Genomic DNA, 14,947 nt, shown 5'->3' on the forward strand with positions numbered 1-14,947 from the left:
TTACCCATTGTATAGGAACAAACTGTTATACTAGCATTTTTTCCCCTTGGAAAAATTTTAAATCATCCTTCAAAGCCTAAGTGTCATTTATAGAATACTTTCCCTTATTTGTCATTTAAAGAATTCATCTTTACCTCCTCTGTGTTCTCACAGTCATTTGTTTATCACATTAAGCTAGGTAAGTATCTCTCTCCTACTAAATTGCAAAAATTAAAGGCAAGGACTTTATTCATAAGATCTAACAATGACAATTTAGAAATAATAATAGCTATAATTACTTGAATACCTCTTAAGTGGAAATCATTCTATTAAGCATTTTAAGTACATTTTCTGTAATAATCACAATAACTTTCTTTTCAAGAAAAGGAAACTGGGAGTCAGGTTAAGTAACTTGCCCAAAGTCACACAGGTAATAAAATAGTGAAGCTTGGATTTAAATCCAAATTTGCCTGATTCTTCACCACCAGCTTGCCATACTTCTTAGCAAATAGTAAACTCTGATAAAGAAGAGATCTTAAATACTTATGTCGCCCAACTTAATTCTATTATATGTAGAGAAAAAGCCTTCTTATATATCATGTGGAGGAATAATAGCATTATATAGCAATGTGTTTGCATGTTTTTCTATTGCTACTCAAAAGCCATAAGCCAACAAGGTGCAATAATTTAAACAATCAAACCCATTTAATGCTACTTTTTTTTAAAAAAATCACTTAAAAACTGCATGTTTACTGATGCTCTTCTTCAAAACAGTCTTATTACAAAAATGCTTCAACTGCATCAAGATTTTAATATCCTCTTTTGAGATTTTATTTAGAGCCTTTTATAATTATAACAAATAATGACTATCACCTGCTGTTTGTAACATGCTAGGTGACATGGTGAATACGAAGAGCCCTGCCTTCTCAAGAAGATAATATAGACACAAACAAATATAATAAAAGGCAGAATAGATGAATGGTACAGAACTCAAAGTAAGGAATGATCCTTATGAGTGGTAGTGGTGATCAGACACTTCAAATAAGAAGGTCAACTGAAAGGAAAAATAGGCATTCCAGATACTAACAAAGAATAAGGAAAAGCACTCGCCAGACGTAATGGTAGGCCATTCAACAAGATGAAAAAGGCAATGAGAGAGGCAAGGGTACCGGTGAAGTAGAGAAAAAGGAAAGGGGATCTACGAAACCCTAAGGGTGGCAATGGAAGCTTTCAGTTCCATATGAGGCTAACAATGAGTAAGAGCTCAGTACCTGTGATGACAACGAAATGCAAGGTTGGGGCTCCCTGGGAACTGGGAAACAGGTCCAAACGGAGTCGGGCTAACTGGAAATTTTGGAATAGAATGGATTTGGAGGTTCTACAGGACAGGTGGAAAACCTATGATAAACGGAAGAGGGAAGGGCAGAGTGATCCTTGGATTAAGAAAACAAAATATTTTCCAATTTGATCCCCTATAAATTAAGGGCAGAATTAAAGCCCCATTTGGGCAGCCATGTATTTGTCACAGAATAAGAGATTTTCCACACAGAAGTATAATGGGGGAAAGGATGCCTGGGCCTAGTTTAGAGGAAATGGAATAGACGTGTACACCACTGTAGTAGCTGGGAGGCAGAGCAGCAGATTATAGAAGGTGGAGTCCCAGGAAGCCATGACGCACAGTGGCAGATCAAGAGAACTTTATGAGCTTAAGAAACTTAGGACAGTTAATTATTTCTAGCTGGTGTTCCACAGTCACACAAATGATGCCCTGAAAGAGTATCTGGGTGCTAGGTGTGTGAATTCTGGATAGATGATAATGTTTGCTTATTCGTGTTTTAGATGCCAGTGAGTCAAAGGTTAAAATAACCATAAAATAGTTAGAAATGCAGAGCTGGATCTCAGGAAAACTAAGGATTGAAACTGAAAGATTTAAAGTTGAAAGGGAAAAGTGACAGTGGTTATATTATCAAGAAAGGAAAGGTAAAGAGACAAAAAAGAGTTGAAGGAAGAAAAGGCAATGACACAGAGAAGTAGCCAAAAAGGCAGAAGAAAAATAGAGACAACAGTTTAACAGAAGCTGATGAGGAAAGTTTCAGAAGAGAGTGACAACAATGTCAAATACTCTAAGAAGTCACGGAGTAGTAAGAATGAACAAAAGTGAACAAATATGGTGGTAAGTACATGACAGTTAATCTTTAAAGGGCAGTGTTAGTAGATGGGGATGATACTCAAATTAAAGGGTAGAGAAATGAATCACAAATAAACTAGTAACAAACACTTTTTACAAATCTTGATGGTAAGGGGAAGACTAGAAATAAGGAAAGTAAGCAGTAGGAATAAATCTCCCTCATCTTAAAAAAAAAATGTTTATAAGCAGAAGGAACCTAGCTGAGAGAAAAGATGAAGTTACAAGTTAACTGAATAAGGCTGCGGAAGAACTAGAGGAGATAAGGGACAGGGTTAACTTTGAAGAAGCAGAACATGCTTGATTTCTGAGATCAAGGTCTGGATGAAGAAAAAAACAGGAAAAAAATTTCAGGTTGAAAAGATTAATTAAAAGGATGACCTCCAACTGAGTAATTAGCAGGCCAGGTTAACAACTAAGAGACTAAAATAAAATCTTTAGTGTACTGAAAAAGGTTTTAAAAGACATTGTAGGTAGAAATAAATAAGTATTTAAAAATAAAAAGATAGGACCCAATCAAAGTTAAAGATCATGAAGTCAGAGCTGATTGAATCAAGCACCGTGTTGGTAGTCTAGAACTGAGCATAAAGTTCGTAAGATGAAGATGTCCGAGTCTCACCTTGGCTTTTATGCCAGGTGAGCACGACAAAAGGTGTGAAGGATTCTAGAACAAAAACAAAGCAGCAATCAAAACGGATGACCTTACGGATGAGGTTGACTATGAAGTTAGACAGGTGCTACTGAACTACAAAAAGGAGCTAAAGGCCTGAAAGTCACAGGGTAATGGGAATTCAAAAGAAATGAACAGTGTATATGAGGAGATTAAAATGGTACTGTGGTAAGGAAGGGGTACAATAACTTAAGAGTTGATGTGAAGTGCTGGCACTAAAGAAGTCAAGGTATATATGAGGTCAGGCTAATCATCAATGGGAGAAAACTGTGAGAGGAGTACTGAAACCATCAAGAAAGGTAGGAGAATCCTTGAAAGGAGTAGCTGATAATGACCAGAAAGCAACATAGATGTCATGTTATGATCTGTAAGAAAATCACTTTTATTAGTTATATTTTAATTCTAACTTTAAAAAAAAGAAACCACCTCAATAATCAACCTAACTGGTTTATATCTGAACAATTTTCGGCTTTTTTTTTTTTTAAATAAAAATCCATCCTGAAGGATGCTCCTACTACTGAGATACAAACAAAGGTAATATGGGCTGTGAAAACTTTCTCTGCATAGAGGAATACTAGGTACTCAAATAATCTAAGTTGAACGAATTAATAGAAAAGAATTGCAACAGTGGCATCACGACTGGAATAGTCTCTCATTTCACTGCATGAATGTAAGGACAGACGGCTTGATGGATGGACAGACAGATGGGTTAGAGAAAGAGAGAAACGCACCCAATAAAGTTCCTAACATCACTGAAAATCCTGGAGGAGTCTCTCAAAGTAACTGCTTTGAAGAGAATAACACTCATGAGATTACATGTATTTGTTTGGTAAATATATTTAAAACATTTAAATTTTTATCTTTGAAAATAACCATTTTGGGGGCCCAGTTCCATGGCCTAGTGGTTAAGTTCAACACACTCTGCTTTGGTGGCTCAGGTTCAGTTCCCAGGCGTGGACCCACACACAAAATAGAGGAAGACTGGCAACAGATGTTAGTTCAGGGTGAATCTTTCTCATCAAACAAAAGTAATAATAATAATCATTTTTGAAAGTTCCATAGAAAAAAAAAATTCCCGTAAGAAAACTATTTCCCTAACAGACCTATCCTAATTTCATTAGTCCAACTGTTCTTACAATTTTAGTTCCGGCAATTTTATGAGTTACAATGCTGGAAAATAGTACCAAGTGTTATCCTAGAAATTCCCTGCTTTTAGATCCTTGAAGAGAAAAATTGGCTTCTAATAGGATAACTGTTTTCAAAAAATAAACTTGCTGAACTATAACTGTAATTGTTAATTATAGCTGTTTAACTCATCTTACCTCATCATATGATTAACATAGGCTTTGCTACAGCTGGTGTTGTATCTGCAAAAACTACAGTGGACATATGTAGGAAAGTGGTTTGCAAAATCTTTTATTTCAGAACAACACTCAATGCACTTGTGTACTCCCCGACGATACCTTATAGAGATATAAAGAAAATAATAAAAATATATTTTAAAACAAAAATAATAAAGGGAAGCCTTATTAATGTTCTCTTAATTAAAGCCAAGGTGTTTAAATTAACATCTTTAAACAGAGTCTTGTAACTTGAAACCGTGCTGTGGAACAACAGTTAGAATAAGTGTAATGTTTTGGAATAAAAGGGATTAAATTAACTAATTTAAACATCAAAAGATCTAAGTACAACATATAATACCAGTGTAAGACATGAATCTTATAGAAAAAACATAGTAATTCAAGTACTGTTCAACGGTTGTAAAAACAATACCTTTTTATTATTTGCTTGGCCTTTATGCTGTGATAGCATATTAATGTACAAGAAAGTTGTGTAATAGGGTAAATTAAATAAAGGTAATTAAATAAAGCTTTCGTACTTAAGATTAAATTAGTATTGTATATCAGGAATAAAAGATTACCTTAAGTTCCTCAATGCTGTATTGACTTTACTTTTTTTATTGCTACTAGCCAATGAGCTTTGCTTTTTTTGCATATTAGAGATTTTTGATTTGTATTTAGATTTATTTCCATTAGGCTTACTTGCATTAGGTTTACTTGCATTGGATTTAGTTGGATTAGGTTTACTTGGGTTAGACTTTGTGGGATTTTTAGCAGGTATATTTTTAGTCCTCGGAGGTGAGAGCTGAAGGGTAGAAGTGCTTGCACTAATGGAAGGTGTAGTTGAAGATCCTGATTGAAGAGGTCCAACTGAAGCTCGAATAGTAACCTAAAAAAAGGAAGATAATATTTGCTTTAGAAAATTAATCCTTGCATTAGCATTAAAATATCACTGTATAACAAAAAGTTAAACATCAAGTATGTTGAAAAGAGCAAGTATGAGCTATAATTGGATAAGTCTTCCATTTACGCTAAATGTTAACCAATTAAATGAAATTAAACTTGATATTTATTCATCTGTAACATTACATTTTGTATTGATATCAGTTATACGTTAACAGTTATTAATGGATAATTAGGAGTTAATGCAAATTATGAATATTAAAAGAGCATATTCCATAGCTATTTTTATGCTCTAACTAAAAAATTCACAAACGCAGGTCAAAATTTAAATCTCAAAGCCTGAAAAATAACTTTAAAAAGGCCTGCGTTACCCTTCAGCAACCATAAAACAAACAGATCTACAGGAAATATGACATCTTCTTGCTCAGTGGGGAGGATTTATGTTTGCAAAGGTTATGGAAAGGTAGGGTTATATCAATTCATTAAACTGCATTGAGAGTTTAATGATATTTATAATTTCCTTAAAGGGAACTAATATAGAACTTATTTAATATTTAGAAATTATATTTCTTGGTTGACAGTGGAAAACACAAATGCCTACCAACATTCTCAATAATCATTTGACTATACTTTCCCCAGTATTTGAGGACCAGCTTATGAGGAAGTTGTATGAAATACACGTGCTTTGGTATCATACAAAAGCAGTGGACCAGGAATCAAAAGACCTGATGTTAAATCTCATACTACTCCTTCCTAGCCATGTGACCTTGAGTAAGTAACTTATCCTCTCTAAGCTTCTTTATCTACAATATGGGGTAATACCTGCCTTGTCTACCGCACTGGATTGCTGTATAGATTAAATAATAGAATGTAAGAAAAGGCATACCAAAAGCCCAATTCTAAGGTGCTATAAAAACATTTAGTATCATTATTATTAATAGTATTATTACTATTATTATTAATAAGGGAAAATATGAGAGAGGACAGCACTGCTTACATTAGTGCTCTGCATGTCTAGTCCCAGCATGGAATGAATGGATTGCAGGGAAGGATGCTGGATAGCTTCTCTTGCTCTAGGTCTTCAGAGCATGGCTTTACATTGTTTTAGTTAATTCAAATAACAGACATACCCACATTCAAAGGAAAGTACCCAAAGCCAAATATAAATGTTTTGGGGATTATTTCACTTTGGATTATCCATGCCTCTGTTTCCCTCCACTGGAGCAAATATTCAAGACCTGACTGTATATAAAGAAGTCAGAGAAAACAGAGGTATATAAGGCAAAAAGGGAAAAGTAAATTACAATCATCAGTATGCAGTCAGACATGTGTTTGCTCACTTAAAACATAATGCTATCCAGCAACAGAACTTGCTTCTCTGAGAGCAGACTCAGTAATAACAACTTCAATAAACATCTGAGAACCTATGGCATTCAAGGCACTAGACCAGACGCTGAGAAATAAAACATGATTCCTAATCTCCAGCATCTTATAAGTTAGCAGATAAAACTGACATATATACTGCCAACTGGAATAGCTCAAAAATAGTCTAGATAATATTGACACAACACACCGACCCAGGGAACAGCTAATCTAGTAGCACTTGTTACAAAGGAATACCACTCTAGCATGGCACACATTAGTGACCAAAAAACAATGGTTAAGTTTTTCCCTAAACATAAGAATGATAAAACCCAAAATTAAAGTCTCAATAAAAATCAGAAATCATTTTTTAAAGTACTATATTCAATAGACAAAACCAGGCAGGAGTTAACTTCTATTATCACACAAAATGTTAAAATAAAACATATTTGAACTGACTTTTGTTCCGGGAGGCAATCCTTCTAGTTGTTTAGGTTTTATAAATGTTCGATGATGCTGAGTCTTGTGATCCATTTTCTCTTTGCATGTCAAAAACTGCAGTCTGCATTTTGTACAACGATGTATTCCTTTTTTCTGTTTAGAAAACAGAAAAAGGGAGAAAATAACTCCTGCAACCACAAATCCTGTGTCCTGAAACTCCTCTGATTTAATTTTAATGACACCTAAATAATTTTAAAACTAGTATTTTACATCTCCTATCATAAACAACAGTAAAATATTATTTCATTTCTTAAAATTCTTTGCATTAGTATTTGAGTTTCAAAAATATCTGTTACTATACAAAAACTGAACATGTAAGTTGTATCAATAGGTTCTAATGAAAGTTCTCTCAATAGTGGTGTGATAGCTCTTTTAATTGTAATTTTAATGTATTTACACACATGATACTGTGAAAATGAGTTATAGTATGTTTTTATCCTGGAAAAAAGTAAGTTTCTTTTAATTTTTGCTATTTCCAATTGATTGACAAGTTGGTATAAGAAACTCAAACACCTAACCAGACATTTCAAAGACGGTTGTTATAGAAATGGTTGCATAAAGCAGTGCTATCTAATAAAGGTTTCTGCAATGATGAAAATGTTCTTGAACTGCACTGTCCAATATGGTACCTACTAGCCACATGTAGTTACTGAGCACCTGAAATGTACCAAATACAAATGAGGAATGTACTTTTTAATTTTATTTACTTTTAATTAATTTTAATTTAAATAGCCACATGTGGCTAGTGGCTTCTACATTGGACAGTGTGGATATGGAGGCATAAATCAGGACAATTATTTCCAATCTACTTACTCATTGAGACCTCTTGACTGAGTCCCTCCTCAAACCCAATCCTGCTATTATTCTACAGATGGGAAACGGGACCCAAGAAAAATCTAAATCATTTCCCCTTAGCTAGTTAGTGACATTGCCAGACTCCTGTCCAGTGTTCTCTCTACTACAGAATATCAACTACAATCTTTACCTACATGCTCTCATTAATGTAAAAGTTATATATATGTATATACATACATATATAAACTTAAACAACATATAAATACAAAAGAATGTTTTCTCTAAAGCTGCAATCTGCCAGATATATCACTATTTCCATTTAAATACAATTAATTATTTATAGAATTCAAATAAGATAATATCCTGGGAGGTACCTAGCACACAGCAGGCATTCCCTAAGTTCTTTACAAAGTTCAAAGCAATATATAAATATAATGTGTTTGTATCACTATTCTAGCTACATTTTAAGATTATTTTAAAGTGTGGTGCCTTGGATTATATCGTAGGTACTGGCAAATTAAACAAATTTCCTTATATGTGCTCAAGGAAGAGAAGCAAAGAGAAAGCTTGGCCAAGAAACAAATACTAAGACAACAGAACAGAAAGAAAGTTCTCCAGAATCCAGTTCCCAGAAATCTTTTCTCTATCTATAATCACTCCCTAGGTTACCTCATTCAGTTTCATGGCTTTAAATACCATCTATCCAACTGCTTACTTGACATCACTACTTGATGTCTAATATGCATCTCAAATCAACATGGACAAAATTGAATTCTGGATTTCCTCCCTACCTTGCTGCCTAAAAAAAGATCTGTTCTTTTCTCTGCCATATCCAGCCCATTAATAAAACCTGTCAGCTCTACTTCAGAAACTTTCATGATCTTTCCACTTCTGATTACCTCCGACCACTGCTACCAAACTGGTCCAAGCCACTCACCTGGGCTACTATAACTATCTCCTACCTTCTTTCTGTCATGTTCTTTCCTCCCTATGGTCTGTTGTCCCCACAGATACCAATGATCTTAAAACACGGCAGATCTTTCACATGCTTAAAATGCTCCAATGGCTTTCCAAAGTCCTGATTCTAGTTTACAAGGCTGTACATGAACTGGCTTACATTCTGTTGCAACAACCTTATCTCCAACTACTTTTCCTTTTATTAGTTTACTCTGCTCCAGCCATACTGGCCTCTTTGCTATTCTTTGAGTCCCCCAGGTATACTTACTTCACTGCCTACACTAATGTTACCTCTCCCAGATTTCCACATGGCTTACTCCTTTATTTCCTACAGAGAGGCCTTTTTTTGACCACCCTAAATACAAAATAGCAACCACTCCTCCACTCCCAACACCTCCCCAGTCCTTGGTACTCCCTATCCTCCGCATTTTCCTTCCACAGTACTTATCAGCTAGCATGCATATACATTCAAACACAAACACACATATATTTATTATCCTTCTCTACTATAACACAAATCCAGAGGGCACGAACTTTGTTTTGTTCACTGCTATATAATACCTAAAACGGCCCCTGGAAAATAGTAAGGCACTCAATAAATATTTGTTAAATAAATGGACAGTGAGACAGAACGCAAAAAACTGACAGAGAAGGTGCATATGAGCAGCAGGTACAATTTAACTAGTTCAAAATGTCTGTCATTCCATTCAATGAACATTTGTCCAGAGCCCTGAGATAGAACGCATTTATCTACTATTTTCTTAGTTGGTCACAATTCTTGCACATCTTTCTTGCATATGCGTGCATTTCGATATACTAAGGGTGATAAAGATACAGTACATTTTTTAATAACATGATGTTCAACTAAAGAAATAGTGACCTATTCTAAGGGTAGAGAAATAACTGCTAAACTTTTTGGCAAGCATTCTACATTGTTTGGGAGACTTAGAGAGATTTGAGGCTAATTCTGACTGTATGTAATTTCTGCCCTTAGATCTAAATATCGCTGTGAAATCTGACTCTGCGGTAGAGCAGTAAAAGCTTGGGTTCAGAAGCTAAATATTAACTCTGCTTTTTATTAGGTAACATGACATTGGACAAGTTACTTTCTCTAAAACTTTGTTTCCTTATCTATAAATTAGAAATAATAATATACATAGGGTGACTGTGCGGATTAAACAAGACAATGCATGTAAAGCATGTACTGCTGCCATAAGGTAAGTGACTGCTTATGCTAATTGCTTAGTGTTTGTATTAAAGATCTAAGAAGCATATTGAACACATCCGAAATCACTTTATTTCTTAAAAGTCATACAAACTGGGTTGTTAGCTCTAAAATCACACAAGACTTAATAATATAACCTCTTTAAAAAAGTCACAACCAAGTCTTCAAAGACAACAAAATGAGCCAGAGTCAACAATTCTTACTGTCTTAATTGTCGTACTAATAATGTCATCTCAATTACAAGTTTATAATCTTGCTCAGCTATAGTTTTCCAGCCTTTTGTAAATAATTACACAAATTGTAAATACCCTGAGGGCCACCTGATTTTTCTTATTAATAAATTTTCCCCTCTTTACTATCGGCCGTCTACCTCCTAGGTACTCCAAATAAGCAAAAAAGAAAATTGGGCACCCATAGCAAGTTAAGACATAAAACTCAGGGTATAAAAACTAATAATAAATCACATAACCCATATAGTAGACCCACACATCTCTTTCATAATTCTCATTCTTCCTACAATTACATCTCATTCTGGAGCTCAGTAAAGCATATGGGAAAAATTACGTGAAAAGCCTCATAATGAAAGAGAACCACAGTTTTATATCTCATTTGCCCTTTCAAAACTAGAGGCCAAAGATGACATATAGAGTACCAAGAATAGTGTTTCCCAAATTCTGTTCCCCAAGAAATGTTAACACGTATTGTGCAAATAAAGGGTTGAATGGCCAAATAAATTTGGGATACAAGACATACTATATCCCTTGCTTGGAATCATATCTAATGTCTTGTTTTGTGTGTCTACCCATTACTCTCTTATCATTGAAATAGGTAATTTCAGTACTTTTGTCATTTAACCTTCATATTATCTTCACAGGTGGCTGGTTTGCTACCTTTACTACATTTTTACCTTTACTATACTTTTACTATATATAAAATTCAGTGATTTTATTGCCTGGTTTTTGGGGGGGTTTATGGGTAATTTTTTTATCCCTATTTGTGGTCATTGCTTTCCCACTTAAATAAGTCGCTTCAGCATTCCTTGTAGAATGGGTTACTTCGTGAAAAACTCCTTTCATTTTTGCTTGTCTGGGAAGCTCTTTATCTCTCCTTCCATTCTGAACGACAACCTTGATGGACAGAGTATTCTTGGCTGTAGGTTTTTTCCTTTTAGCACTTTAAATATATCATGCCATTCTCTTCTTGCCTGTAGGGTTTCGGCTGAGAAATCCACTGATAGCCTTATGAGCTTTCCTTTGTATGTCACTTGTTGCCTTTCTCTTGCTGCTTTTACAATTCTCTCTTTATCTTTAATTTTGGACATCTTAATTATAATGTGTCTTGGTGTGGGCCTCTTTCGGCTTATCTTGTTTGGAGCTCTCTGTGCTTCCTGTACTTGGATGTCCGTTTCCTTCCTTAGGTTAGGAAAATTTTCAGCTATTATTTCTTCAAATAAATTTTCTGCCCCTTTGTCTCTCTCTTCTCCTTTTGGGACACCTATAACACGAATGTTAGTGTGCTTGATATTGTCCTAGAGTTCCCTTAGACTGTTCTCATTCTGTCTAATTCTTTTTTCCTTGCTTGGAGATTTATAATGTATTAGCATTTTTAAAGCTCTAAGAAGTCCTATTTTAAAAAGAAGACAAACAAAATTGCTTGATTTTGTAGGGCTAGGCATTTACCACCCAGCCCTGGTGGTCTAGTGGTTAAGATTTGGAGCTCTCACCGCCACAGCTGCTGTCAGTTTCCCAGTCAGGGAACCACACTACTCTTCTGTCAATTGTCATTCTGTCGTGGCTGCACACTGCCGTGATGTTGAAAGCTATGCCATCAGTATTTCAAATATGAGTAGGATCACCCATGGTGGACAGGTTTCAGTGGAGCTTCCAGATTAAGACAGATTAGGAAGAAGGACCTGACCATCCACTTCCCAAAAAAGTAGGCCATGAAAACCCTATGAACAGCAGAAGAGCACTGTCTGATACAGCCCTGAAAGGTGAGACGGTGGCACAAAAAGACTGAGCAGGGTTCCACTCTGCTGTACACAGGGTCCCTAGGAGTCAGAATTGACTTGATGGCACTAACAACAAAGGCATTTACCAAATTTATTTACCAGTTAAGAATTTGGGGGGAAACATGTATTAATACCTGACGGTATATTGTTGGGGGAACCTAGAATAGAAAGATCCTGTGAGAACTTCTCAAGGATGGCTAGCATCCCAGTCACAACATGGGTGATCCCAAATTCATTTGGAAATTCTACTTCAATGATCTTTCCCAATTAAAAAACACAAGTCAGGGATTGGCCCCATGGTGTAGTGGTTAAATTCGGCATACTTTGCTTTGGCAGGCTGGATTCATGGGTTCAGATCCCAGGCACGGACCTACACCATTCATCAGCCATGCTGTGGCAGCAACCCACATATAAAGTGGAAGAAGACTGGCAGAGATGTTAGCTCAGGGCTAATCTTCTTAAAGCAGAAAAAAAAAAAAAAGAGGAAGACTAGCAACAGATGTTCGTTCAAGGCCAATCTTTCCCAGGAAAAAAAAAAAAGAAAAAAAAACAAGTCAATTTCATCATTATCTAATGACTGGAACTGAAAGCAAAGTGAGCAACAAATACTGAATAAATTGGCATGCCAATGTAATCAATAATAAGAAAATGTAATGAGCTGATTAGTGACGTAGAAAAACTTGTTTATATTTCAGATTCAGTAAATCCATTGACTTCTGATTTTGGCAAAGGTACTGTTGCTCTTTCAAGCACTCAAGAACAGGATTAGTGTTACATAAAAGCTTCCACCACAAAGTTTAACTGCTGTGGGAAAAGAACCAGTAAGCATAACACCAGAATTCAAGAGAAGGTGATAAGTACTAATACTGGGCCCCAAAAATTACATATCAGAACTGGCTAAAGTCATCCACAAAACAAGTTATGATCTAAATATAGTTCTTTGGCAGAGTTCATATATAGAGCAGAAAGTGTTATTACTGTTTCCTTTATTACTGGCAGCTATAAAAAAACCACTCCTGGTCATTGATGATAACATGTCTTCTCATAATAAGGGGGCTAGAAAGTAGAAATAAAGTTTGAAGAGAAAGAGGAAAACAAGATTCTGACTCCTCAGTCTTTTCTTTCTCAGTTCAAATCCATCTTTTCCCCTGATCCTGATAACTACTCTCAAAATCATTCCCATACCCACTCTTAGACCCTGAAATATCCGATCCTTTAGATATTCCACTTACTTTCCCTTTTTTCCTACAATCCTAGGTCTCCTATTTCTAGATATCTTTCAGCATTTTCATTTATGAGCCACAACATCACCAGAAAGGAAGCATGGAAAAGTGGAAGTTTCACAAGTAATTCAGTATAAATTGCAAATTAATCGTGTCATTTGGAACAACACTGCTTCCCTTTTACAGCAAACCTAAGCAATGTTCTAAGTCATAATCCATCTTTTCACTAAAACAACATGAACAAAGAAGAACGGGTAACTCTCACCTGATGCTTCATATAATGATGCATATAGGGTGTTGCAATTTTAATAACTTTGAGGCAAAATGGACATAGCAAGTTCTTAGTGTTTTCATGAGATGTTCTAAAATGAGTTTCTACATCAGAAAATGATGATGATCTATAATTGCAAACCTACAAATAAAAAGAAAGTTTAGTTTAACTTGAAAATTTATGAGGATATGTAATAACAAAGTAACAGCGTCATTTGTTTAGAAGAACATTACATACTACTAATCCAGCTCTGATGTCTACATAGCCAAGAATCCCATTAATACAAACACAAATAATCTTTGAGATAGAAAAGCTTTCTTTCAAAGGGCCCAAAAGATAACTAGACATCCTTCTTTTTATCAGATCTTTTTATCTATCACCTTCTATCTTGACTTGAATTTTCAAGCTCTGACACCTCTGTCCTATAAAATTTTTTCTGCTACATAAAATACCATCTTCCTTTAGATTATAAATGGCCTCCAGGCTATGGCAGTGGCAATTTATTTTTATCTTGCTTTCCTACTCCTTCAAATTCTGCAAAAATACTAGTCCCAAAGCCTTCTGGTAGGGTTCTCTGTAACTGAAAGTATTTCAATGTCCCTTGTATGCCTACATTCTTCCCTACATGGTAAGGTAAGTCCATATGTTTGTCTTTCTCCCACAGTGCTTTTCTTTGTCCAGTGCAGAGGTGGGCAAACAACCTGTGAGCCAATTCCAACTCTCTGCTGACCCTACATACAACACATGAGTTACGCCAGGGGAATTTGTACTAATAAATCATTTGTAAGAGGGATTTTAATTTTAGTAACCAATTTTACCTAAATGGTTAGAAAAATAATATATTTCATGACATAAAAATTTTACGAAATTCAAATTTCAGCGTTCATAAATAAAGTTTTATTCAAACATAGCCACATTCACTCATTTACTTATTGTCTATGGCTGCCTTTGTGCTACAAGAGTAGAGTTGATTAGTTGCAACAGAGACCATATGACCCTCAAAGCCAAAATATTTACCATCTGGCCCTTGATAGAAAAAAATTTGCTGACCCATGCCCTAACAGATTTAAATCTTGTAACCAAAACAACAGAAAACAAACCAAACACTAAAAATAAATGTGTATACATATTTATTCATACAATACATACATACACATGTATTATCATACATACACATGTATTATCATACATATACATACAATAAAATATGTGTATACCTGACAAATATATGGCATTTCACCGGGTTTATGATTGTCCTTCATATGTTGTAAAAGAATATGCTCTGTTTCAAATGATAATTCACAGATTTTGCAAATAGCTAAAAGTGGGGTGAAAAAAAGATATTACACCATTTTAAGATACACATATACACACAAATATCAAATCATTATGTTGTATACCTAAAACTAATATAATGTTACATGTCAATTGTACCTCAATTTTTTTAAAAAGTATTCTCTTGAGGCAAACAAAGATATATATATATAAAATTCACTTTATACATCTATATCAACAACAACAATAA

At 35.0% G+C, this 14,947-nt stretch overlaps 1 protein-coding gene across 9 annotated transcripts in view; it reads right to left on the reverse strand.

The window, feature by feature from the left end:
• ZNF280D (zinc finger protein 280D) overlaps positions 1-14,947 on the reverse strand; it is a 116,983-nt gene that overhangs the window by 50,327 nt on the left and 51,709 nt on the right. For all 9 annotated transcript variants that reach the window (XM_046653189.1, XM_046653192.1, XM_046653190.1 and 6 more), the window contains 5 exons: positions 14,640-14,740; positions 13,417-13,563; positions 6,899-7,033; positions 4,756-5,063; positions 4,157-4,297 (listed from right to left, as the gene is read on the reverse strand). In XM_046653189.1, the coding sequence (XP_046509145.1) occupies positions 4,157-4,297; positions 4,756-5,063; positions 6,899-7,033; positions 13,417-13,563; positions 14,640-14,740 (832 nt within the window). The remainder of the gene's footprint in view (positions 1-4,156; positions 4,298-4,755; positions 5,064-6,898; positions 7,034-13,416; positions 13,564-14,639; positions 14,741-14,947) is intronic.

This window comes from Equus quagga, chromosome 2 (genome assembly GCF_021613505.1).
Source record: "Equus quagga isolate Etosha38 chromosome 2, UCLA_HA_Equagga_1.0, whole genome shotgun sequence".
Taxonomy (NCBI): Eukaryota; Metazoa; Chordata; class Mammalia; order Perissodactyla; family Equidae; genus Equus; species Equus quagga.